The 27901-nt window shown below is 43.0% G+C and overlaps 1 protein-coding gene across 4 annotated transcripts in view; it reads right to left on the reverse strand.

Moving 5' to 3' along the window:
• The window catches only part of LOC123498107 (mucin-5AC-like), a 69580-nt gene that overhangs the window by 20986 nt on the left and 20693 nt on the right, over nucleotides 1-27901 (reverse strand). For 3 of the 4 annotated variants that reach the window (XR_006672645.1, XM_045245245.1, XM_045245243.1), the window contains exons 2-8: nucleotides 10725-12632; nucleotides 5893-5993; nucleotides 5588-5799; nucleotides 5003-5139; nucleotides 2914-3041; nucleotides 2486-2741; nucleotides 341-449 (exon numbers count right to left, since the gene is read on the reverse strand). Coding sequence is in view for 3 of the 4 variants with exons in the window: in XM_045245245.1 (XP_045101180.1) it covers nucleotides 341-449; nucleotides 2486-2741; nucleotides 2914-3041; nucleotides 5003-5139; nucleotides 5588-5799; nucleotides 5893-5993; nucleotides 10725-12632 (2851 nt within the window). In the remaining variant the exon portion in view is untranslated. The remainder of the gene's footprint in view (nucleotides 1-340; nucleotides 450-2485; nucleotides 2742-2913; nucleotides 3042-5002; nucleotides 5140-5587; nucleotides 5800-5892; nucleotides 5994-10724; nucleotides 12633-27901) is intronic. The other variant, XM_045245244.1, reaches the window with a different exon arrangement.

Consider the following 27901-nt stretch of genomic DNA (forward strand, 5'->3'; position numbering starts at 1 on the left):
TTAGATCACAACATCACCATACACTTTTGAAGTCACACCACTGCAGTACAATCCTAAGGTCATAACAACACCATACACTCTGTAAGTTACAAGTCAGAACAGTTTATGATGCATGCATACCATACCTCACAATAACCTCCAACCCTCTCATGATATACATAGTAACATACCATTACAATCCCTATGTTACACACCAAATAGCTACTATGCAACATGACATTTAGATTCACATGATATACCATACAAGCCTCACACAATGCAATACATCTTTTATATTCAGTCTCATTGTAAGTTTTAAGTTCTGATGTTTGACTATGATCTGAAGCCTTCCATGAGTTACCTGTCAGTGTATCCAGGTAGGCAGCGGCAGGTGAAAGTTCCAAACTTGTTGATACAGGTGGCCGAGGAGTGGCAATCATACAAGGTGGCCTCATTACATTCATTAATGTCTGAGAAGGAAGGAGAATGAAATAATTATCAGATCTGGTTCCCCCATTATCTTAAACCTTGGAATTCATTACATTTACCTCTATCACTGCATAAATTCAGCAAACAAAAAAAAAATACAGCAAAGAAAGTTATGTAGTCTCCAGCTATCACAAAAGACAGGTTGTCGGCAGCAAGAAGTTGTTATCTGGGACTGAAAGATAAGCCAAAAGTGACACCAGCCTTTGATGGATTCAATTGGTTAAGATATTAATACTGTATCAGTCAAAATGACCTGTGTTCATTAAATAAGTTTCATACACTGTATGTAATTTGAGGTTGAGAATTGATGAACAATCTGAAACATCATGAATGTCAATGAACAGGTGAATCTGTGAATCTGGGAATTAGGGTCCCCAATGGAGCTGGATGTACAGATGTATGTAGAAGTAAAAACAAATAAAAGAAAAAAAACTATGATGAAGAACACACTTTACTTCAGTATCATGTCTGTGGCATTAGGGCATATTATAATAAGGAGCAATGTAAGCAGATGCTACACTGCTGGTAGTATCAAGTAACACAAACATGCTGGGTTCACAACTGACAACGCTTGGGTTTGAGTTCCAGGCATAAAGAGACAAATGGGTAAGCCTCTTAATAAGTAGCCCTGTTCACCCAGAAGCAAGTAGGTGCAGGATGTAGCCCAAGGATTCTATAAGGATATGTGGGTTCAATGAGTGGGCTGGAGGAATTGATTAGGAAGCTTAGCTTAGGGTCGTAGGTGGTAAGGGAGTGAGGGATGGGGGGTTCCATCAGCGGAGGAGGATGAGCACTGTTACAAGATTCAAACAGTCAGTCAGTCACAGGAAGGAGAGCAAGTCACATCAGCTATCGCCCACCTCTGCCTGGGCCACACCACGCTCAGTGCTCACTTGCACTGCTTACGTCTGTCTCGTGACCCCTTCTGTCCTTGGTGTAGGACTACTCATGAGGCCATGGAACATTTCCTGCTTCAATGCCCACGCTTCCACTCTCAAAATACTGCACTATGCTCCCGGCTCTCCGCCCTGGCCATCACAGCACTCTACCTGCCCACCCTCCTGGCAGCGTCACGCGTCCACCCCTCCTGGCAACCTGCTGTCCTTCACATTACTTGTGCCTTCTTGAGGAAGACTGGCCAACTACCACGCCTGTGATACCCACACAGGACTATCCCAGGGCTCATAAGGATCCATAGATCTTCGTGGCCTCTTTTGGATCTTTATGAGCCCTGGAGTAGTCCTGTGTGGGTATCACAGGCATGGTAGCTGGCCGGTCTTCCTCAAGAAGGCACAAGTAAGCAAAGGACAGCAGGTTGCCAGGAGGGGTGGATGCCTGAGGCAGCCAGGAGGGTGGGTGGGCATGTCCAGTGTTGTGATGGCCAGGGCGGAGAGCCGGGAGTGTAATGCAGTGTGTTGAGAGTGGAAGCGTGGACATTGAAGCAGGAAATGTTCCATGGCATCAGGGGTAGTCCTACACCAAGGGCAGAAGGGGTCATGAGACAGACGTAGGCGGTGCAAGTGAGGAGTATGGTGTGGTCCAGGCGGAGGTGGGTAGAAAAGAAAATATATATATATATATATATATATATATATATATATATATATATATATATATATATATATATATATATATATATATATATATATAAACATGTTTTATTTGCCTTATAAGTTCGTAACCACGAGAGAATGCAGGGAAAAATAAGGGGTGGGGAAGAATCATGGGGAAAATCTTCTTAAGTTACTCCTGGAAACGTTTTCTATGAAAGTACTCGCTTCTAACAGATGGCAGTACCATCGGTCCTCCAAACTTTAACCCACACCACAACTTCCTCTCTGTATATTCCTTGATGTAGCCTAAGGGATTGTGGCCTTGCTGTCTTGGTGTGCAGAGTGTGAGGAGTCTCTGTTCTGCCCGAAGATTGGGCAGGACAAGAGACAAAAACGATTGGCTGAGTGACCAGCAGATGACCACAAGTAAATAAATGAATAAATAAATAAAAAAATACACACACCTGAGACGTCAGGAATGGGGTTGAGGGTGCCATCCACACCTAGGGGTGAGTCTCCAATGTTGTTAGCGTGGCTTTGAATGACTTGAATCATCTGCCGTTGGAGGGCCTGAAGCACAGCTCTGGTCCTGGTGGCTGGCTGATCCTCAAGATTCACTGTTGCATTGACAATGACTTTCCCTCCAAGCGAGTAGAAACTGTTGACAGCATTGCTCAGATATGCTGTCCCCAGCCGAGTCTTGGATATGGCCTTGGAGATCTGAAGTGAATAGTGCAGGAAATGAGGACTGAGGAGCACTGTGACATTATGACAGTGTGTGTAATAAGAGTGCAAAAAAGGTTTCGAAAGAAAACTGTATGTCATGTAGGTTCTCATGAGATGCAAAACGGTAATCTAAAAGAATAGCTAAGAACACGTAGTCACAGCTTACCGCGTGCTGCGCCTCCCACTGAAGCAGGCGGTACTCGTCAGCGGCTGGATTAGCATAATTACTAGTCCACACAATGCGCTGAGGCCCCACGCGGTCTACCTTGAGGGACACTTGCAGGGACACCATTCCTGTACACATCAATATGCAAGTAAGGTATCAAAATATATCAAGTATTTTCAAACTTTTTACCTTATTATCTTGACAACTTATTAGACTTATTAAAATCGTTTCGGCTTAGTGCTATCTGCAGAGGCTCTACCAAGTGAAATTAGTGGAGGTTTTCAGTGTTGTTTTCATGTTAGTGGCAGATCAACATACTTTTAAGAGATAAACAAACACTGAGAGGGAATCCATTATTGATCTAGGACTAGAGTTTTCGGCTGGATTTCGGTTTCTAATGGGTGGAGAAACCAGCAGCCACAAAAGACCGACATGATGGTCTTGTTCAGCTGCTAGCGGCTTTGTTTCTATCAAGGATTCTATCTTGTATACTTTGTTTCTATTGTGACGTCACGGAAGGTTTGAACATGTGTGGCGTGACGGTGTCCAGAGGCAGAGAAAACGTTGAAGCTAGTGAGGGACAAATAGCATGTCGGGGACCCCCTAGAAAAAGAGTTGTACAGGAAAAACATCCTACGTAGAACTACATTCGATGGTTGACCTACATTTCTTAAAGGCGGGTTCACACGTGTCAATATGCAGCTGGAAAGTGGAAATGCTAGCCGCTAGAAGTATAAACAAATCCCTGCCAGCCGGAACACGTTCTCACATAGCGGCCTACATTTCTCAAAGAGTGTTCAACTTAACAAAATACTATGCACAATTGCGATCAAATCATATAATGACAAGTATTCAATCCTCATCTTCAACATCCTACAGAGAGGGAAACAGTCATCGGAGAGTGGTAGGGTGGCAATCTCATCCAGTGTAGTTCAGCGTAGGACGTTTTCGCTATACTACTCATTTTTCGGGTTCCAGACATTCTATTTGTTCCTTACTAGCTCCAACATCTTCCTCTCTGCCTCTGGAGATCCACATGTTCAAACCTTCAGTCATGTCACAGTGTAAACAAAGCCGCTAGCGGCTGGACAAAACCAACATGTCGGTCTTGTTTTGCGGCTGGTTTCTCCATCAGCTAGGCACCGTCCAACCAAAACCTCAAACGGCTGGCAATTCCAGCCGCATATTGACACGTGTGAACCCGCCTTTATTTAACTCACAACGAGGCATCAAACCCAAACGCTTCACAAAGACCAATCAGGTATCAAAATAATAGTGTAGCAAGCAAAAAAAAAAAAAAATAAAAATAAATAAATAAATAAAATAAAATAAATAAATAAAAATAAATAAATAAATAAATAAATAGATAAATAAACAAATAAATAAATAAATAAATAAATAAATAAGTAAATGAATAAAAATAAAATAAAATAAAATAAACTGACGACCACATGTGCACAGCCGCATTTCCGGGACAAGAGAAACTGCTCCAATCCATATATTTCTTTAACAATCTGAATCAAGAAAAAAAAAAGAGGATAAGCATTCAGAGGAAAGAAAATAAAATGTCTTGAAGGAATGATAAGAGGAAAAACTGAGTCAGATATATATATCAAAGCAATCAAAGGAAGAGCTCGCGCATGAACTAAAGGGTAAGATGAGATACAGAGAAGTGCAGGAAACGGTGAACAGCGAGGCAGAACAGACCAGTGATTATATGAATTGAAGAGACAGATATGAAGAGGAGGACAAGGAAGAAGGGAAAGGGGTCGTTTGAGGAGTCGTGGCAGTTGAAACAGAGGACAATTATTTTTCTGAATGACTTCTGTGACGCACGTCCAATACATTCAAAACACCTTACTTGAAATCATGTTTCTTCATGGGTGTTTCTTTGGTTCTAGGGACAAATTAACAAGAATCCTTCATTATCAACAAGATAAATACTCTACAGAATCCTGCTAATCAAGTTTATGGCCTTGGATGATGTTAGAGAGAGAGAGAGAGAGAGAGAGAGAGAGAGAGAGAGAGAGAGAGAGAGAGCAAAATGTTCTAGGAGAATGCAGTCGTGGAAAGGAGAGTGTGGTCTTACTTTTGCAAGGAGTTCGTGGTCTGCGCCGTGCCGTGCCAGGCTTGCAGTAACAGCTGGACACTTCCTCCTCCGTGCGACACACTTCCCCTAGATTCTCCTGGCATGTGGAGTCATCCCCGACGATACAAGTGTCGATCCTTAAAAGGAGGGAACGGGAGGAGAAAAGACATAGATAATGTATCCGAAAATAAGTGAATTGAGGGCACGTGGGCAATTATTGATGGAATGAGAACAGGAAGAAAGAGAGGAAGGAAAGACGAAAGAAAACAAAAAGAATGAATGAATTAATCAATCAAGGATAGAAAAAGTAAAGATTAGAAGATAAGAAGAAAGAAAAGAAATAAGTAAAAATAGAAAGAAGGAAGGGAAGAAGGAATAAAAGAAAGAAGAAAAGAAGGAAGCAAGAAAAAAAAAAAGAAAATAAGGCAATGAAAATTGAAAGAAAGAAAGAAAGAAAAGAAAAACACTATAATGATCCTCCTCCTAATAATATGAATCAGTAAAATAAGGATAGAAGAAAGTTACGTAGTAAGGAGAATCCAGCCAAACAGCCAGCCAGCCTCATACAAGAGCTTTTCCTCTCACCTAATAGAGGGCTGGGTTGGTCTCCTCGTGAAGTACTTCCTAGGAGGTGGCGTAGCGGGAGTTGGCTGTGGGCGAGGAGGTGATGGTGGTGGTGCAGGTCGTGGAGGCGTAGGGCGGGATGGAGGAGTCGGATAAGGCTGAGGTAGGGCCTCTTCTGGAATCACCACTCCCACTCCTAATCCGACAGTCTGTTGCTGCGGTTGTTGTTGCTGCTTGAGAAAACGTGGGAGGTTATTAATTTGTTTTCTCTCTCTCTCTTTCTCTCTCTCTCTCTCTCTCTCTCTCTCTCTCTCTCTCTCTCTCACCTGAAGCTGAGTAGCGGCCGGGAACAGATCGAAGTAAGTTTTTCTGCCGTCGATGGACACAAAATTGTCGGGTCCAGCAGCGGGATTGACAAGAAGACCTCCTGTTGAGTATGGGGAAGAGGTGGACGAGTTACTTCATTGCACGATATATTAACGAAAAGCGGAAAATATGATGATAATCGTGGGAATGATGAGGTAATATGAAGTTAGTTTAAATTCTACATATTATAAATAGGTCGATACAAAAAAAGTACAGATACGTAGTCTTATGAAATAATGAATAATAGAAACTGGTCTACGTTCGCTAGTTCAAGAAATTTGCATCTATCATTTGCTCTTCCCTTCTCATAGCTAAGCATAGTTATTGACCAAGTAAATCTTCGAAGGCAAAGATGTGCAGTGCTGTGTGAGGAAAATATCGCTGACACGCTTAAAATTTGTGGTGAGATTAAATCTGTGCGGCGTGGTGAACATGTTTGCCGCTTCCTACTGGCAAACCTCGCTGGTCTGCCTCACACTGTAATTTTAGTCACTTGCTACACCCAACAAATATTTACTTTCATAGCAAAAGACTTGCTGACACCTCCGTAAAGAAGTTATCTCATCTTGTTGTGTATTCTCAAATATTTCACCGCCTTATCTTGACTGCTATATACCTATAGCCAGCTTTAGTCCACCGTAAGTTCTTGGGATTTTCAAGAATGTTTTCCCCATTTCAGTAACAAAATTATCGCAATACCAATGAGATGAAAATGTCCATTGAAACTGGATGGCCTTTCAGAATAGTCTTTGTGAAAGCTCAAAAATTCCAGAATCCGGATCTTTGTGAAATGAGATATGAGGGTAACTTCTCCATACTTTCACAATTGCTGATAACAATATCAGTGACAACAATGAGTGAATAGAAATATCTTGTCTGTAACATAAATCTTACTAGATAACATCTCAAAAACAATAAATCAAGAGTGAGACAATCTTTTTGGTTTAACTCTTAAGGGATTGGTACCTTGTAAAATAAACCTTAATATAATTTTTTCTTGTTCGTACTCCTTGGCCAGACTATCTCTTAGAAAATATAAATACAACTAAAAAAAAGAAGAAAAAAGAAAAGAAAAAAAAAATCAACCACACGGACATTGCAGAGACTAAACTACTACGCAACCATAACACGGGAGGAAAAAAAAAGATGAAAAGAGAACACATTGTTTATCGCTGCTGAGAAATCAGTCTCGTCAAAAAACGCAAATAAAAAAATAAATAAATAAATAACACACGGTACCAGACCCTAACAGTGAAATCTAGCTCCGGGAATCTCTGCCGGCCAGAACAACGTGGTGTTTCCAGCCTGTGAGTTGATCTCTGGGCCATGAAAGCATCACCACCAGGAGCAGCAGCACCAGCAGCAGGGAACAGTGACGGCAGGAGAGCGTGGCGCGTAGAGAGAGTGGGAAAAGGAAAATAAAGAGCACATGCAAAGGAGAACATAGCGGGTAGGGTGAAAGAGATATAAAGAGGAAAGAAAAGTAGGCGCTAGACAGTATTGAAGGAGAAAAAAGAAAACAACTGTGAAAGAGAAAAGAAGGAAATAGTTGTGAGGGAGAAAATGAGGAAATAGTTATGAAGAGAAAGGCTGTGGAACAGAATAAGTCATTGGGGATACGAGAGAGAGAGAGAGAGAGAGAGAGAGAGAGAGAGAGAGAGAGAGAGAGGGAGAGAGAGAGAGAGTTAGTTATAGTGAGTTAAGGAACAGGGGAAAAAGCAAAAAAAAAGTGGGAAAAATGAGTTTCAAATCACGTCAGTTAGAAAGGAATAAAGAATGGAGACGATGAGGAAGGGGGTGGGATTGCATATCACGAAGAGAAAGTGAAGATACATGGAGGGAAGCAGAGAGGCGCACTGTGTGTGTGTGTGTGTGTGTGTGTGTGTGTGTGTGTGTGTGTGTGTGTGTGTGTGTGTGTGTGTGTGTGTGTGTGTGTTGTGTGTGTGTGTGTGTGTGTGTGTGTGTGTGTGTAATTCACCTCGGCAGCCTACTGGTCACCCAGCCAGTCTTCCCCATTACGGAGCGAGCTGAGAGCTCATAGACCGATCTTCGGTCACACACTCTGTGTGTTGTGGTCTCACTGTGTGTGTGTGTGTGTGTGTGTGTGTGTGTGTGTGTGTGAGAGAGAGAGAGAGAGAGAGAGAGAGAGAGAGAGAGAGAGAGAGAGAGAGAGAGAGAGAGAGAGAGAGAGAGACGAAAGGTAACGGGCAAGTAGAGAGGAAAAAAAGAGGTGAAAGCCAGGTAGGGAAAGTTGAGAAAAAGAAAAACCAAAGAAAATGAGATACCAATGTGGAGGGTCAATTAATGAGATTAGGGACTAAATAAAGATAAAGAAAAAACATGCGAGGAGAAAGGAATAAGTACAATAACAGACTGAGCAGATGAAATATGTAAAAGAAAAGAGAAAGCTGCTAAGGAGATAAAACCGTACCGTGAAAGAGAGAGAGAGAGAGAGAGAGAGAGAGAGAGAGAGAGAGAGATAGAAAAGCGTTTCTATGCTTGGATGGCTACTGTACACAAGACAACGAGAGAGAGAGAGAGAGAGAGAGAGAGAGAGAGAGAGAGAGAGAGAGAGAGAGAGAGAGAGAGAGAGAGAGAGAGAGGTGAAAGTTCCATGCAGAGGAAAGACTACTGAGAGAGAGAGAGAGAGAGAGAGAGAGAGAGAGAGAGAGAGAGAGAGAGAGAGAGAGACGGGTAAGGATGGCTGAGGATGGGGGGAGAGGAAGGGGTGTTGGCGCCACCTGCTAACGCCTGGGGAAAGTGGAGCACAACCACCATCACAACCTGCTGGTGGTGGTTGTAGTGATGGTGGTGGGGGAGGGGGAGGGAGGTGCCTCACACGAAGGGGAGGAAGTGCTCTCGTACTGGGTGTGGCGATTACAGTATGTACTATAGAGACATGTTTGTTTATTTATCCATCTAATTTCTTTTTAATATACTTAAGATCTTTCTCCTGAGATTGTAAAATACATTGTAAAAAGGAAAAAGAAAGACTCACCGAGTTGCTACTCTCTAAAGAGGAGGTTTTCGAAATTTATTGTTTAGTAACGCACTGAGTGATGATATCCATATGTTGGATCTTGACGGCGCACCAACCCTACAGTCACGTGTAGTGTATATTTGTTCATGACAATTATGCGTCGCACTTGTGCATGGGATAGTCGCTACGCAATTCGGAGTCGAGGCGCAGAGTTTGAGAATCATTGTCCTAACGATAAGACCCAAAATAATGAAGCTGCTTGATGGTGTTGTGAAATCCAGTGAATTCGACGTCTATTAATCGAATATATATAATTGTATGGACTAACGTATTTTACTTCATATTAAGAGCATCGAAGTGGAGAAGGGAAGCATCGTACGTATTTACATATAGAGGCTCATATTGTACACCTGCCATTGGAGTCACAAGATCAATACACACATACGTAGAATACATTGTAGATAAAACTTAATGTTGTATCATCAGTTTTCTTTCTCTTTATCCTCGTAATCTATTCACCATTCTTTTCTCACATAATGTAACAGCGATAGGAAGGCCTGACGAGGACAAAATACTATACCTTATACTGTACAGACACACAACAATGAAATATTCAACTAAACTCAGACTCAAATCTTTAAAGTCAACTGTAATATCAAAGTCAGTCAATACCATCAGTCTGAACATAATCTCTTCCTATAGACTCTTTAAGAACCGTATACCGAGTCCAGATGGTGTGTCAATATAAATAACGAGTACAAGATTAGCGGTTCCTCACATCTCTCTCCTGCCTTCACCCGCACGTGCATTCCTCTGTACATTGTTCCACTCTCTTCCTGCTACAACAAAAGAGGCACCTCTCCTTCATTCATATGTGCGGGCCCACCTCTTCACTTCCGCTTCCTCATGCAACGTGCCCACATGCGTGGCGTGGTGTGGACGTGTTCGTGCCCACAAAGGTTGTAGCTCCTCATCCACTATGCACCTCGATCATTCATTCACATAGTTCACTTCCCCATTCCCATAATAACGTATGCATCACCAATGCTGTAATCCATCTTTATCTATCTACTTGTTCATCTATTTATTTATTGTAATTTTTCGATATTCTCATATTTACAGGCATTATAAGGAAGATGGTATCCGTTGATTACTACGTTACATATTAATTTGTTCTCTGCGAATACGTATACTTGTCACGCAGGCCAAGGGAGAGTCCAGCTACGTTTCTGTTCATCAGTGATGTTTTCGAGTCTATGGTTCATAATTTTTCATTTTTGTCCCTTGTATGTTAAAGTAAATATAAGCGTGTTTGTTTGTTTGAAACAGTTTTCCGACTGTGTGTGTGTGTGTGTGTGTGTGTGTGTGTGTGTGTGTGTGTGTGTGTGTGTGTGTGTGTGTAATTCACCTCGGTTGCCTGCTAGTCACCTAGTCAGTCTTCCCCATTACGGTGCGAGCTCAGAGCTCATAGACCGATCTTCGGGTAGGACTGAGACCACATCAACACACAACACACACCGGGAAAGCGAGGCCACAACCACTCGAGTTACATCCAGTACCTATTTTTACTGCTAGATGAACAGGGGCCACACATTAAGAGGCTTGCCCATTTGCCTCGCCGCTTTCCGGGACTCGAACCCGGGCCTCTCGATTGTGAGTCGAGCGTACTAACCACTACACTACGCGGTGTGTGGTGTGTGTGTGTGTGTTTGTCTGTGTGTGTGTGTGTGTGTGTGTGTGTGTGTGTGTGTGTGTGTGTGTGTGTGTGTGTGTGTGTGTGTGTGTGTGTGTGTGTGAGATTCGAACACTCACCTGCAGGCAGAGCCTGGGGCTGAGGTGGGCCGTAGGGTGGGCGATAAGCATTGGGTGAGCTCCCGTATCCATGGTGGGCAGACACCGTCACATCGAAGACGTCCCCAGCGGCAGGCATGACGTTGGGCACGCCGGAACCCGTGATGACCTGGCCAGGCCGGTACTGGTGGTCATCAAGCACCATGCCCGGCCGGGGAGCAAAAATACCCACCACTGGCGGCTGAGGTCTGCTGGGGGGCACCAGTGGAGGCGTGGCCTGTGGTGGAGGGCCTGGGCCGGCGTCAGTAGTAGTGACGGTGGTGGTGGAGATGGTAAGAGAAGGCAAGGAAGCCTGCGTGGAGGTGGTGGGAGAAGGCAACGAGGTATCGGTGAAGGAGGTGACAGTGGTGGCGGAGGACTCCAGCATGGAGGCCTCCAGCATGGTGGGGGCGGGAGAGGGCTTGCGCGGTGGGGCTGCCTCCTGGGGATTGCTTGTACTGCCTGACGCTTGAGAGGTCGTCAGTGTATCTGATGCTGGTGTTGAGGAATCATCCGCATTATTGCCTTGAGGACTGACGGCCTCCGTCACCTTGCCGCCCGACTCCTCACTGAAGTCAGCTGTCGTGGGGCGAGAGGAAGGAGTCGTAGAGAGAGACGAGGCTGGTGCGGATTCCGAAGTCGTACTTGTGGTTGAAGGTGTGGAAGATGGTGAAGTGAGGGATGTGGTGGTGGGCGTGAGGGATAGCGAGGGTGGTGGTAGTGTGGATGATTCTGAGAACTGTGAAATCAGTGTGGACAAAGATGAGGTAGATGTGATCGTGAGTTGAGAAGTGGGCGAGGGTAGAGAAGTGGGAGTAGTGGAAGACACAGCAGCGGGGGCAGTATCCTCAGGAACACTGTTAACTGGGGAGGTGGTAATGACCTCTGGGGGAAGGTCAGAGATTGGGGCAGGGGGTAAAAGATCCACGGGAAGCTGGATGCCGGTTGCAAACGGCTTGGGCACCACAGGGGACGCCCGGGTAGCCAGCGAGGGTGGAAGGGGTGCCAGGAAGGGAGGCCGTGTGTTGGCCACGAAATGAGGGCGCCCTGGGTGTGTGGCAGACGGGGGCGTGACGGGCGGCCTGATGGGAAGCCGCGTGGGCAAAACGGAAGACAATATTTCGAAGGGGAGATGAGTAAATCTGGGCGGGCCGCGGTTATTGATGCGGGTACTGGTATACACCCCGCCCCCGAAGGTGGTAAGGCGTGTGTTGGGGTCCTCAGCGGCCGTCACTTTGACGTTGCCGCCCAGCAGATCCACGATGCCCTGGATGATGTCGTCAATGCCCGGACTAGAGTCGCTTCTCCGATGCTCCACCGGTCGCCGCGACGCCACCGACATGAACGTGGTAAGCGTGGGAGCAGCAGAGAGGAAGCCTCGGGGCTGCTCGGTGGCGTCCACTTCATTATAGTGTGCGGGTGAGGCCTCGAAATCAGCAGACACAGTGCGGGGTAAGCGGCGGCTGGTTTGTAGAGAGAGAGGAGCTGTGTTCATTATAGTCTCTACCACTACTACATTTTCTTCGATCTCCTCCTCTTCTTCCTTGTCATTGGTGGGATTTGTCACCTGCACCCTCTTCAGCTCGTCCTGCAGAGGCTGAGTGAGGATGGTTGCGAGATCTTCCATGGTTTGTATGGAAGTCACCTCCTCCTCGCCGTTTGCTGCAGCAATGGTGGACGGGGCGGTGATGCCCTCGTCATTATGTTCGGTGATGGGCAGTGGCGAGACTTCTCCATCCATTAGCCACGTTGTTGCTGCATCGCTGTTCTCTGCTTCAGTGGTAAGCGCGTCTTCTACTGAGTCGCCCATCGCCTCTAATCTCTTTCCGCTGTCCTCCGCTGTCCTGCTGTCTGGCTCTCGAGGCGCCATCAGCGACGGCGTTGGAGACTCTGGAAAGACACCGCCAAATAAATACACATTGCGAGATTACAAACACACACACATACACCGCGTATAGTATAGTGGTTAGCACGCTCGACTCACCCGGGTCCGGGTTCGAGTCCCGGAGGCGGCGAGGCAAATGGGCAAGCCTCTTAATGTGTAGCCCCTGTTCACCTAGCAGTAAATAGGTACGGGATGTAACTCGAGGGGCTGTGGCCTCGCTTTCCCGGTGTGTGAAGTGTGTTGTGGTCTCAGTCCTACCCGAAGATCGGTCTATGAGCTCTGAGCTCGCTCCGTAATGGGGAAGACTGGCTAGGTTACCAGCAGGCGACCGATGTGAATTACACACACACACACACACACACACACACACACACACACACACACACACACACACACACACACACACACACACACACACACACACACACACACACACACACACACACAGGAGTAGTGTGGACCCCTCATAAAAGAAACACATAAGGAAATTGAAGAGACTACAAAAAATGGGTACAAGAATGATTCCAGAATTTGAAGGGATGACATATGAGGAGAGACTAAAGGCTATGGATCTACCAACCCTGGAACAAAGAAGCGAGAGAGGAGACCTGATACAAGTTTATAAATTGATCAACGGAATGGACCAAGTGGATAATGAGAAACTGATCCTGAGAGAAGAATATGACATCCGAAGCACAAGACGAAGCACAAGATCGCATAGTAAAAAAGCTGAGAAAAGGAAGATGTCTGAGAGATGTTCAAAAATATAGTTTCCCGCAAAGATGTATTGAGACGTGGAACAGTTTAAATGAAGAAGTAGTGTCTGCAACGAGTGTGCATACTTTTAAAGTAAGATTGGATAAGTGTAGATATGGAGACGGGGCCACACGAGCATAAAGCCCAGGCCCTGTAAAACTACAACTAGGTAAATACAACTAGGTAAATACACACACACACACACACACACACACACACACACACACACACCCGGTAGCTCAGTGGTTAGAGCGCTGGCTTCACAAGCCAGAAGACCGGGGTTCGATCCCCCCGGCCGGGTGGAGATATTTGGGTGTGTCTCCTTTCACGTGTAGCCCCTGTTCACCTAGCAGTGAGCAGGTACGGGATGTAAATCGAGGAGTTGTGACCTTGTTGTCCCGGTGTGTGGTGTGTGCCTGGTCTCAGGCCTAACCGAAGATCGGAAATAATGAGCTCTTAGCTCGTTCCGTAGGGTAACGTCTGGCTGTCTCGTCAGAGACTGCAGCAGATCAAACAGTGAAACACACACACACACACACACACACACACACACACACACACACACAGGAAGAAAGGAAGAGACACAGCGAACTGGTGACAGAAGCAAGGGAAAAAAAATTATGAAAGGTCAGAGGAGAAAAAGGCATTTTTTTTTTTTGAGAATTCTAGGAGACAGGATAAGGAAATGGTATATAAAAGAGAAGGAAGAGAAAAAAAAAATGGAGCAAGTTTAACTAAAAATGATAAGAAAAAGAGATTAAAAATGATGTATACGAACATAGATGGGTTTTTATCAAGTAAATTAGAATTAAGAGATTACATAAAGAAAGAAAAAACAGATATTGTATGCCTGGTTGAAACAAAATTAAATGAGGCAATAAAAATAGACAAAGATAATAGGTATAATATATGGAGGAGAGACAGAGTGGGTAACGGAGGAGAAGGAGTCAGGATGATGTTAAGGAAAGAGATGGTGGTAAACCAAGTGGAGTGTAGGGAAGGAAAAGCAGAAATACTGTATATCAAGATACATATTAATAAAAAAAGAGTTAACAATCATTGGAACATATGTGCCACCAAAAACAAATTCATGGACCAATCAAGAATATAAAGACATGATAGATGACACAATAAGGAGTCTAACGAGAATCGTTAAAGAAAGGAGAAAAGTGATATTAGTAGGAGATTTCAACTATAAAGAAGTGGACTGGGAAAATTATGAAAGTGGTATGGGGGAAGAAGCCTGGGGAGATAGTTTCTTGAATCTAATGATGGACCAAAGAGTAAAGGAAAACACAAGATTCAGAGGAAACGATGAGCCAGCGAGATTGGACCTGGTTTTCACAAGGGGTATACAAATGAACGATGATATTAGATATAAGTGCCCATTGGGAAAGAGTGACCATGTAATATTAGAAATGGATATAGAAGAAGAAAAGGAAGATAGAGACGAATCATACAAAGGAGACCGATTAAACTACAGAAAGGCTGATATTGAGAACCTCAAGAACGGTGGAACCATGCGTGCTTTGGGATCCGAGTGGTCTCCAAGCGCACGGGTTCGAATCCTGACCACGGTCCGAGTGTAGGTTGGGTTTCCTCACTGGGCAACGGTTTCCTAGTGGGTGGCTTTGAGATAGTACCCTAAAAGTATCCCCTTTAGCCCATAAATTGTGAAAAGCCCACATGATATATATATATATATATATATATATATATATATATATATATATATATATATATATATATATATATATATATATATATATATATATATATATATATATATATATATATATATATATATATATATATATATATAAAAACGTTAACTGGGAGGAGATGGAAAACTCAGAGAGGGTGCAAGAGAAATATAACTTATTTTTGGAAATATAAAACAGGAGTCAGGAATATGTCCCGAAATATAGACCTAAAGAAGAAGGAAAGAAAGATTGGTTTAACGCAAGGTGTGCTAGGGCAAAGGAGAAAAGAGACGGAGCATGGAAAAGGTGGAGGAGAAATAGAAATCCAGAAAATAAGGAAAACTTCAAAGCGAGAAATGAATATGTTAAGGTGAGGAAGGAAGAGGAAAGAAACTATGAAAAGGACATTGTCGAAAAATGTAAGGAGCGACCAAAATTGTTCTACAGATTCATAAATGGAAAAATAAGGCAAAAAGAAACAATAGAAAGGTTAAAAGGAGAGAACGGGATGGTGGAAGACCCAAAAAGTATGGCAGAACTGTTAAATAGTAAATTTCAGGAGGTCTTTACTAAGGAATCCAAATTTGAAAGACCACAGGGTAATAGAGAGACAATCTATATGAAAGAGATTAAAGTAACCAAGCTTGAAATAAAAGAGTTGATGACGGAATTAGATGAGGAGAAGGGAATGTGACCGGATGAAGTCTCAGGCAGAATACTGAAAGAATGTAGGAAGAACTAGCAAGTCCTATATACTACATCATAAAATGCTCAATAGAAAATGGAACAGTACCAGTAGAATGGAAAAGAGCTGAGGTGGTTCCCACTTATAAAAAAGGAAGGAAGGAAGAACCTTTAAATTACAGACCGGTATCACTAACTAGTGTAATATGCAAGATGTGTGAAAGAGTAATAAAGAAACAATGGATCGAGTTTCTTGAAGACAACAAATTATTATCAAATAGCCAATTTGGTTTTAGAAAAGGTCGGTTGTGTGTAACAAATTTATTGAGTTTCTACTCTAGAATAGTTGATAGAGTACAAGAGAGAGAGGGATGGATTGACTGTATTTAATTGGATTTAAAAAGGCGTTTGATAAAGTGCCACATGCAAGATTACTGTGGAAGCTAGAGAAGAAGGGTGGCTTAAAAGGAAGCACATTGAGATGGATGGAAAATTATTTGAGGAGGAGAGAAATAAGGACGGTAGTTAAAGATATGAAGTCCAAGTGGAGAGCAGTAGAAAGCGGAGTGCCACAGGGGTCATTATTGGCTCCAATACTTTTTCTCATATATATAAACGACATGCCAGAAGGATGAACAGCTACATAAATCTGTTTGCGGACGATGCGAAACTGTGCAGAGTTATAAAGCAAAGAGAGAATTGTGAAATACTGCTGGAAGACTTAAACAAGATCTGGAAATGGAGTAAAAAATGGGAGATGGAATTCAACATGGACAAAAGCCATGTCATGGAAATGGGAAAGAGTGGGAATCTATAAGATGAGAGATGGAGTAAAACTGGAGAAAATAAAAAAGGAAAAGGACTTGGGAGTGACGATGGAAGAAAACAATCAACCGGTAAGCCATATTGATAGAATTTTCAGAGAGACATATAATTTGCTAAGGAATATTGGATTAACATTTCATTATAAACAAAGAAATTATGAAGAAATTGATAAGTACTATAATAAGACCCAGATTGGAATATGTAGGAGTTATGTGGACCCCCCATAAAAATAAACACATAAGGAAATTGGAGAGACTATAAAAAATGGCTACAAGAATGGTTCCAGAATTTAAAGGGATGACATATGAGGAGAGACTAAAGGCTATGGATCTACCAACTCTGGAACAGAGAAGGGAGAGAGGGAATCTGATACAAGTTTATAAATTGATTAATGGAATAGATCAAGTGGGTAATGAGAAACTGATCCTGAGAGAAGAATATGACATTAGAAGCACAAGATCGCATAGTAAAAAACTGAGGAAGGGAAGATGTCTGAGAGATGTTAAAAAATATAGTTTTCCGCAAAGATATGTTGAGACTTGGTACAGTTTGAGTGAGGAAGTGGTGTCAGCAAAGAGTGTACATAGTTTTAAAGAAAAATTGGATAAGTGTAGATATGGAGACGGGGCCACACGAGCATAAAGCCCAGGCCCTGTAAAACTACAACTAGGTAAATACAACTAAGTAAATATACTGCTTCGTAGGTCAATGATAAAGTCTGTTGGCCGCCATGAGATTTTTCCTCCTTCAAGTATGGGCAATTACTGTTTCCTCTAACCAAGAGGTTGGGGTGTGTGCTGTGTGAGATCATAGTCTTTCCCGAAGATGGTAATAATGATCTCTGAGCTCATACTGATCCGCTCGTGATCAAGCCTTTATGAATAAACACACATGTGCGGCGCGCGCACACACACACACACACACACACAGCGCTGGCTTCACAAGCCAGAGGACCGGGGTTCGATTCCCCGGCCGGGTGGAGATATTTGGGTGTGTCTCCTTTCACGTGTAGCCCCTGTTCACCTAGCAGTGAGTAGGTACGGGATGTAAATCGAGGAGTTGTGACCTTGTTGTCCCGGTGTGTGGTGTGTGCCTGGTCTCAGGCCTATCCGAAGATCAGAAATAATGAGCTCTGAGCTCGTTCCGTAGGGTAACGTCTGGCTGTCTCGTCAGAGACTGCAGCAGACCAAACAGAGAAACACACACATACACCGCGTAGTGTAGTGGTTAGCACGCTCGACTCACAATCGAGAGGGCCGGGTTCGAGTCCCGGAAAGTGGCGAGGCAAATGGGCAAGCCTCTTAATGTGTGGCCCCTGTTCACCTAGCAGTAAATAGGTACGGGATGTAACTCGAGGGGTTGTGGCCTCGCCTTCCCGGTGTGTGTTGTGTGTTGTGGTCTCAGTCCTACCCGAAGATCGGTCTGAGCTCTGAGCTCGCTCCGTAATGGGGAAGACTGGCTGGGTGACCAGCAGATGAATTACACACACACACACACATGGTCTATGAGCTATGAGCTCGCTCCGTAATGGGTGACTAGTAGACGACCGTGGTGAATTACACACACACACACACACACACACACACACACACGGCCCGGTAGCTCAGTGGTTAGAGCGCTGGCTTCACAAGCCAGATGACCGGGGTTCAATTCCCCGGCCGGTTGGAGATATTTGGGTGTGTCTCCTTTCACGTGTAGCCCCTGTTCACCTAGCAGTGAGTAGTTACGGGATGTAAATCGAGGAGTTGTGACCTTGTTGTCCCGGTGTGTGGTGTGTGCCTGGTCTCAGACCTATCCCAAGATCGGAAATAATGAGCTCTGAGCTCGTTCTGTAGGGTAACGTCTGGCTGTCTCGTCAGAGACTGCAGCAGATCAAACAGTGAATTACACACACACACACACACACACACAGGCACGCACGCACTCACGTATAAACCAGAGTAACACGTAAAACGTGGGTGACCGGTAAGGTAACAGTGCTGCTTTCTGGTTTGGTGCGGGCGGCGGGAATAGTGACAGAGTGATGAGTTTCTGTCGAACACGCGAGCGAGAAAATTAATTGAGTGAATGTAAAAATTTTCACCATGACGCTGATACACGGAAAGTCTGGGAACTTGTGCACTGCCTCGCTGCACCACTGCCGGACGACAACCACCGGCTCCTCCCCCTGCTGGCTGATGCTAAGATGCGCATGTAATGGGAGTAAGTTCTATGACAATATAAGCCTAAGGGCGCAGCTCACGGCTACATTGGAAACTAAATTTTTTTTTTTTGTACAACTGATTGCAATACACTATGATCAATTGCTATCATATGACTTCCTGTTCTATTGTTATTATTATTATTATTATTATTATCATTATTATCATTATTATTATCATTATCATTATTATTATCATTATCATTATTATTATTATTACTACATATTTCTATCTATTTTTTTTATTCATTAATTTATTTATCTATCTATTTCTTTATCTATTCATTTTCATATTTTTTCTTATCAATATAACCTACTGGTGGTTTCATCTATACCATACGTTCGTGGTCTTCTCTGGATGTGTTGGTATCCTCTTATCTACTCTTTTTACTGTTATCATTTATCTATCTATTTATTGTTACGTGATTTACATTGATGTAACTTGCCACTGGTGTCTTTTATGATATGTCTTCACTATATTTTTTCAAATGAAGTGCCATGTAGGCACGAAGAACCTTCCACACGCAGATTAAAATAAAAAAATTTCTCAGGTGTTGATCATAATTCATTGGGACGGCGCGCGGTATACAGTTACCTATTTAGCATCCACCTGGTGATGGCGACATGCAAAACACCATAATTGCAATAACGATCAATCAGTCAATCAACCAACCAATCAATCAATTACAACTTCCTACACATGAGCCCCTGTATACTGCGTCTCCACCACTATAGCTCCAGCCGGTGCAGGCGAGTGGATGTTGCGCCAGTTTCCTGACCCAGCTACTTCCTCCCAAACCGGTTCTAGTAGGTATGTGCGGAAAGAGATCGGGAAGAGACCGTCCTACCGCACCGCGCCTTCATCGATCTAGTGAAAAGACCTCCCGGTAGATAGATTATATTGAAATGCACTCAAGTTGGCGCCACAACGTTACAGTTTGTTTGTAAAGTTGTGGCGACAAAGTAGTGGGCGCACTTTAACTTTACTACTACACGATGTATAGAGTTGCAGTAGCAGAACACTCATGAGAATATAGAGCGCTTCAGTCCGGTGGTCAAGACTCGTGAGGCATCATAATGTGTTCTTGAAGGATTGTTTACATGAATGAACGTTTACTTGACTCGTGAAGCATCGTAATCAGTGTTCTAGAAGGAGTGTTTAAGTGAATGAACGTTTACTTGACTCGTGAGGCATCATAAGCAGCGTTTTTGAAGGAATGTTTAAATGGATGAACGTTTACTTTTAATGTTTAGCTTGTCTCCATTTATATCTGCACCAGTCACTGTATACTTAAAGATTTCCATGCCTTATCTCGACTATATTCAACACTCTAAATGATTTTTGTAGCCTTTGGAAACAATGATAACTACAGTCCAGTGTTTCACAGTACGTAACCAAGACTTGTTAGCAAACTTTTGTTTAGGAGGTAGTCCTTTGACAATAAAGATTGGTTCATAATCACCGGCGCTTACAACAGCCCATTGAAATCGTTCAGTACACTCACTGAACTTGGGAAAGACTGGTCATTTATTTACAACAAAATAATGAACTGACTTTAAGAATTAATCAATGGAACTTATGTATTATGTTTATATATTGGAAGTGTATTATTAAATTAAAACTTTAAAGTTTTCTTCTACTGTCAATTGTTTTCAAAGGCCAAAGATATTATTAGTCGGATACGTTTTATTTATTTATTTATTTATTTATTATACTGATGATGCAGACTTTTTCATTAAACTGAAACCAGAATTGAAGACATTCTTAAAAACCGTACTAACATCCACTAAAGCTTGTATAAAGTTGAAATGAGTCGCTGAAAAGTTTAAGAATTCGTCACACAAATAGTAATAGTCGCGGCAGTTTATTAAGCTAAACAACGTAGCCATCACTTACAATCCTGCTAGTGTAATAAAGCAAAACTAGACATTTTCATAAGAGGTTTACGTAAACAAAATACTGCTGTCCGTGATAATTGTGAAAGATCACAAAAAATAAACACCGCAGGCACTATGTTCTGATTACAAGCTGTTCATGAAAAAGAAGAAAAAAAAAAAAAATTATAGTCATAATTCCTTCATCACTCCCATAGAAAAGAATAAAAACAAACACTGCTATAACTGCGGCCATGGCAGTGAAGGGAAGACCACAGGAGCACCACGGCCAATGCCAAGGCGATCCGGTGGCTAGGCGGCTGTTCCCCCCTCGCTCTGCGTCTCCTGCCCGAAGGAGCTGTGAGGAGCAGGTCAAGGTATCTTGAGAGCATTTCGGGCGTTTCAGTCTTTGATTCCATCCTGTTTTGCGTTTAGAGTAAGAGGGCGAGGTGGAGGTGGTGATGGAAATGGTAGTGTAGTAAGAGAAAGGAAATTTGAAAAGCACAAGTAATTAGTAAGAAAAGAAGGGAAGAATAGAAAAAAAGCAAAAGTAGGAGAGTGCATGGCACCTGCATGGAAAGCGATACAAGGCGATAAAAGTCATAGGAAATAAAAAAAGAACAACAAATATAAAAACAAGAACAAGAATGATAAGATGGGGAGAGATTAAGACGAAGTAAAGAGTAGAAACACGAAAAGCGAAGGAAGTGGAGGAGGAGAACCAGTAAAGCGAAAGCATGAACGGGAATTGATTAAAAATAATAACAACAACAGTAAGAGGAGATGAAGCAGGAAGAAAAAAAAAAGATGGTGGAGAAGAAGAAAGCAAAAGAAGAAACACAAAGCAGTGGAGGAAAAGGAAGAAGAAGACCAATGGCATGAACAGAGATGAATCAAAGAAAGAAAGAAAGAAAAAAACTAACAGTAAGAGGAGATGAAGTAGGAAGAGAAGAAGATGGTGGAGAAGACGAAGAAAGTATAGAGTAGAAACACGAAGCACAGGATGATGTGGAGGAAGAAGCACGATAAAAAGAAAGTATAAACAAGAATTAATTGAAAAATAAAACTAACAGTAACAGAAAATGATGTAGGAGGAGAGGAAGAAGATAGTAAAGAAAAAGAAAAGAAAAAGAAAACATTTGAAGAACTAGAAAAACAAAACCAATAAAAAGAAATCATGAACAGGAATGAACAAAGAAAAAAAACTAACAGTAAGAGGAGTTGAAGTAGGAAGAGAAAAAGGAGGAAGAGGGGAGATATAGAATAGGTAGGTACTGTAAGCAGGTAGGCAGGTAGGCAAGTGATGGCAGGCGTTCTGAGGTCAACCCTAATCATGCTCAGTGTTTCCCAGCCTCGACAACCCGTACAAGAATAACAGATCGTGACTTGGGTTCAACCTTGCTTTGAGATATCCAATGTTTTCCCTCATTCTCTGTCGTGGTATCGGCAGCGGCGGCAGTGATGGTGATGGTGATAGTGGTAGTGTTGGTAGTAGTATAATAATAGTAGCTGTTGTTGTAACTGTTGTTGATCAGTGTTTTCAATAGTATCGTTAGTAATAAAGTTTTACAGGTGGTGTTTGTTTGAAGTTGAATAAAAGCAGAAATAGACACACAAATAAATGAAATAAGGAATGAGTGAAGTAGTGGCGCTCCTCCCATACGCGCTTCGTGGAGCAGCGCCCTCAGGCACACCAGATTCACTCAACCCATCAAGTTTTTATGCCCTTCCTTTTGTGCCCTGACTTACGAACAACAGAACAGAGAGAGAGAGAGAGAGAGAGAGAGAGAGAGAGAGAGAGAGAGAGAGAGAGAGAGAGAGAGAGAGAGAGAGAGAGAGAATGTAGCACTCAAAGAATAACCGAAAGTAAATAACGAACCTTTCATTTCTTATAAGTACCAAAAGCAAGAGACAAAAATAGTCTTGTTTTATTATTTATTTTTTGAAGGTGTAATAATGAATAACTTTTCATTTTCTCATAAGTCTTGAAAGTAAGCCCCGAATAACCTTCAATTTTCTCATCTTGAAATCAAGTTATTAAACAACCTTGTGTTCCTTATAAGTTTTGAAAGTAATGAATACCTGTCCATTCTTGAAAGCAAGCAACACAAAACCTTCTACTTGACATTAGTTTAGAAAGCATCGAAACATCTCTCATTCTATCTATCAGGGGAATGTGGTGAGCCGCGGCCATAGCACTCAGGTCCCGATAGTCGTGATGGAAGAGAAGCGGAGCTCTCAGCATCCAGACCACCGGAAGCTTAGTTCAGAGGTCACACCTGCTGCCATCTCCATTTAGGGTCACGACGACTCATCCTCTCAATATATTGAGTCAGGTTATCATCACGACTCTCCCCACTGATTCATGCCGTAAACCAGGGTGTGGTACAGCTGAACTCGGGGTTTTGCGAGAGTGTGCCGTGCTGCATGCGTTAAGGTGTAATGAGGGTGTAACGGGCGTAATGGGGTGCTGATGGGGGATGTTCACCCCGGGAAGCTGTCTGAGCTACCCATGACCTCATCCCGAAGCTGCTAAAGGTCGCGGGCACAACTCAGGTTCACCTCTTCAGCTATAGTGGGTCATGGGTTCCGAGCGGGACGTGGAGGCCGCCTGACGGGTTTCAGCCAGTGCCCAGTACCTACCCTTCATGCCCTGTCGCTCGTGTGTGTGTGTGTGTGTGTGTGTGTGTGTGTGTGTGTGTGTGTGTGTGTGTGTGTGTGTGTGTGTGTGTGTGTGTGTGTGTGTGTGTGTGTGTGTGTGTGTGTGTGTGTGTGTGTGTGTGTGTGTGTGTGTGTGTGTGTGTGTGTGTGTGTGTGTGTGTGTGTGTGTGTGTGTGTGTGTGGTGACCTAAACTCCTACTTGCCAATACGGAATGATTAGTGCCTCGAAATGACACCATTACAATAATTCTCAAACCTAAACTCAAAATGATTTCCAGTCATTTCCCATTTCAATCACAACAATCTGTAACAGGCGTGAGTGAAAGTTTTCGAGCGTGTTTTCATAATATAGTGACAGTTTATTAAGAGTTCTGCATATCATGACTGGACACACAACCACAGTAATCATAAGTATGACCTTAAGATATGCAAGAACCTGAAGCCTTTCACAAAGGGTCTGTATTCTGTATAATCCTGATTTAAAGGTTATGGGTTATGTAGCATTGTGCGGGGGCTGAGCACATGGCTGGCGTGGTAGGGCGGGTGCCTTCGTGACAGCCTCCAATGTTGTGGTAAGTCCTCAGCGCCGGAAGGCTGCACCGTGCTATTAGAAGAGGCCACGCAGAAAAACAGCCTGGAAATTACTGTGTACAGCGCGTTGCCTGTCATCCCGCTGGAGAAATGAGTGTCTATTGTCATGGAAAGGCATGGCGTGTTGGCTTCCCTCACCCTCATTAGTGTGGTTATTTGATATCTGATCGAGTTTTCGTCACCATGATTTTGAAAACAGTGCGGTAAGTTAGAAGAGTAAAAAGGAAGTAAAAAAAGAATACATAAAGAAGGATGAGGTCTTCATTAACCGATTACCATTGAAAAGTATACAGCTGTTTCTACTATCACTGTTACTACTACTACTACTACTACTACCACCATCACCACCACTACCAATGACGCTGTAACTTGATCATTTTAACTTTCCCCCCCTGCAATTAGCACACAAAAGACCAGCACCACACGACACAGAAGAGGATCTGATTGTGAACCCAGGCCGATGCTGTCTCGCCAAACACGAGACTACCAAAGGTGGGTGGACAGTCCTGCTTATGAAGTTATGAGCTTCTACACGTCAAGGTTGTGTGGGTAAGGATGAGTGTTGTAAGGATGCACTACTTATTTACTCATTCATCTGTATGTATTCGTACGTTTGTTGGTGGATAATCAGTGAACTTATTTTGGGGTTTGTTATATGGTTTTGGTTTATATTTTTAGGTAAGATGTATGTTATTTACGTGGCGCTTATAAAGAATATATAAATTCAGCGAGTTAGTTTTCCATAGTTTAAAGGTGTATGTACACTTTTCCTTTATTACTATTATTTTTTTAAAGGTATCAACTGTAATAAAACTGAAGAAGATGATGACAGTGATAATGAAGACAATAATGATGATGATGACGATGACGATGATGATAATGATGATGACGACGACGACGGCGGCAGCAATGACATGAAAACAATAGGTACTATATATATAACATAACCACTGCAACGCTGAACAACATCAACAACAGTAACCACCACCACCACCACCATCACCACCTGTCGGACACACCAAGTTCCAAGGCAGGAAATGGAACACTGCGGTACGGTGAGAAGGAGAGAGAGAGAGAGAGGGGAGAGAAGAGAGGGGAGGAAGGGATGAAAAGGATGGAACTTGTGGTTATGTAGGAGGAGGCGGTGGAGAGGAACGAAGAAAAGAGGGGAGAAGAGGAAGTGGATGAAATGGATGGGTGACTGAAGAGAAGGGACGACGGATATGTGAGAGAGAGAGAGAGAGAGAGAGAGAGAGAGAGAGAGAGAGAGAGAGAGAGAGAGAGAGAGAGAGAGAGAGAGAGAGAGAGAGAGAGAGAGAGAGAGAGAGAGAGAGAGAGAGAGAGAGAGAGAAGCATGAGATGAAGGAGGGACGGGAAGTATTTAGGGGAGGAGGTTAGAGATGGGGGGAGGGCTGGTTCCCTTGAAATTCTTTATCGTCAGGGCCAAGGGAGTTGATGTTAAGGAGAGAGCAAATAAATATAAAGAAAATAGAATAAGAAATAAATTAATAAATGAATGGTTCGAAACACCTCAGATATGTCGACTATTTTGCCATCCTGTCTCTTCCCCCGGTAAAGTTAGTATACATAATAGCTATACAAATAGTCTAGTGAAAACCTCAAGGGCTGCTATATACTGTTTGCCCCTTCTTTGTATTCCTTTGCGAAGACTAGCTAACTCTCCAGCCTTCTTTTCTTTCTTTTTTTCTTCGGTCGGGGTGTAGTGGTGAAGAGGAAAGGTGATATTCCAAACGTTTTTTTTTTTTTTTTTGTTCTTTTTAATACTCGTACCTTTTTGTGTCCTTGGCTCGTCTCCCTGATATCTAAAAAAAAAAAAAGTCAAGGCAATATTCACTGTCTTGTTACCTCCTTCCTCTGCAGACTTACTGTAACTTTTGTTGATATTATTTTTTCCCCCTTTTTTTTGTTGTTGTTGTTTTCTGTGTGACTTAAGTTTGGTGCATGTTGCGCCATTTCTTTACTGTAACCCTCACTGACTAAGGGAGACTAATACAAGCTAGTAACGCAATAATGTGCTTCCTTCATAGATACGTAGGCCAGTATTTAGAAATGTATTGCTCTCTCTCTCTCTCTCTCTCTCTCTCTCTCTCTCTCTCTCTCTCTCTCTCTCTCTCTCTCTCTCTCTCTCTCTCTCTCTCTCTCTCTCTCTCTCTCTCTCTCTCTCTCTCTCTCTCTCTCTCTCTCTCTCTCTCTCTCTCTCTCTCTCTCTCTCTCACACACCACGACTGTTTTCCAAGCCCACACAAAGATGATTAGCCAGATTATCAAGAGTGATTCTGGTGTCAATAATGTAGAAATCACGTTAATTTATCACCTGAACTGACTACAACTATTTTGCAAGGCACACTGAAATGATTATCCAGATTATCAACACTGATTCTGGTCTCAATAACGTAAAAAATATGTTAATTTATCAATTAAACTGTAGAGAAAAAAAATCCTTAGAAACCCGTATAACATCAACTAAATCCTTTTGAATATAAAGACGATACAACACTAAAAAGAAATATTTCAAAATACGAGCTTAAGAACAAACTCCCAACTCACTTTCAAATACTAGCTCCCTTCTCATCTTTCTAACTCACTCTTCGCATGCAAGCACTATACATCAGGCACCGAGATATTATGCCAGGCCCCGTAGATGGTAAATACATCGCCGGCCAGACCGCATCGTGTGTTCACCTCTCGGGAGCAGCAGGTGTGGGGAACCGCTGCAAAGGTCGACCCGGAAGCGAAGTACGGTTGTGTGAGTAAGAGGGAAGGGGAGACGAGCTTGGAAGGTGTAGAAAAAGGCAGAGACGAAGAGAAGAAAGAGAAGAAAGGAAAGGGAGTAAGAATGGTGCATGGGGAGATATGGGAGAGAGGTTATGGGAGGGGAGGAAAAGGGTGACATGGAATAAGAACGGGAAGGACGAGGAGAAGGAGAGATAGGTAAATAAAAAAAAAGTTAAAGAGGAAATAAAACTATCATAGGAGAGGAGAAGGTAGAGAAGGAGTAGAGGGAAAAGAAGGAGAAGAATACGAGGAGGAAGAGGAAGAGGAAGAGAGGGCAAGCAAGCAGTGAAGGATGAAAGGAAGAAAGGATGTGAAGACCGTGAAAGAGAAAACATGAGAAAAGAAAAGATATGATGGATGAGGAAGGAAAGAAGTATGAAAAAGGAGAACACAGAGGAGGAGGAGGAGGAGGAGGAAGAGAAGAGAAAAAGAAGCGGAGAAATCAACAGAGAGGAAAGAAGTGAATATAAAAATACTGAAGTGAAAGAGAGTAGAAACAAAGAGAGAGAGAGAGAGAGAGAGAGAGAGAGAGAGAGAGAGAGAGAGAGAGAGAGAGAGAGAGAGAGAGAGAGAGAGAGAGAGAGAGAGAGAGAGAGAGAGAGAGAGAGAGAGAGAGAGAGAGAGAGAGAGAGAGAGAGAGGAAACGGAAAACAAACGAAAAAAAAAATCAGTTTGAAAAAGAACAAGAGAGTAAGAAAGAGAAAGCAAAGCCGCCGTGTTAGCTGCATTTCTGTACTCTTCCTTACCCATTCTTCAGAGCCACGAGGAAGGAATGGAAGGTTAAGTGAGCAAACGAACAATCACACTATAGGATGGATGTGAGGAAGTGGAGAGACTATCACACCAAACACTCTACCTAAAGACCATCATCATATCTTCCTTTCGTGTAGTTGCTTATTAAGGATGAACATGGCAAAACTTAAAGGAATAAAACACCCAAGGAATCTGCTACTTGCTTTAAAATGGTTCTTCATAAAACTGGAGATCTTTCTAAAGGAGACACACCACAAATGACGGAGTTTTCATTTTTTAATGCTAGTTAAGTGGTGTAAATTGAGACAGTAGTAATGCTGTGATTGTTTTAGTAGTGTTGGTTTGAACGCGGTAGTGGCGGTGGAGGAAGAGGAAGACGAGGCGAAGGAAGAGAGGAGTTGGAGTAAGAGGTGGAGGTGGTGGTGGTGGT

Source organism: Portunus trituberculatus, chromosome 47 (genome assembly GCF_017591435.1).
Source record: "Portunus trituberculatus isolate SZX2019 chromosome 47, ASM1759143v1, whole genome shotgun sequence".
NCBI classification, from domain to species: Eukaryota; Metazoa; Arthropoda; class Malacostraca; order Decapoda; family Portunidae; genus Portunus; species Portunus trituberculatus.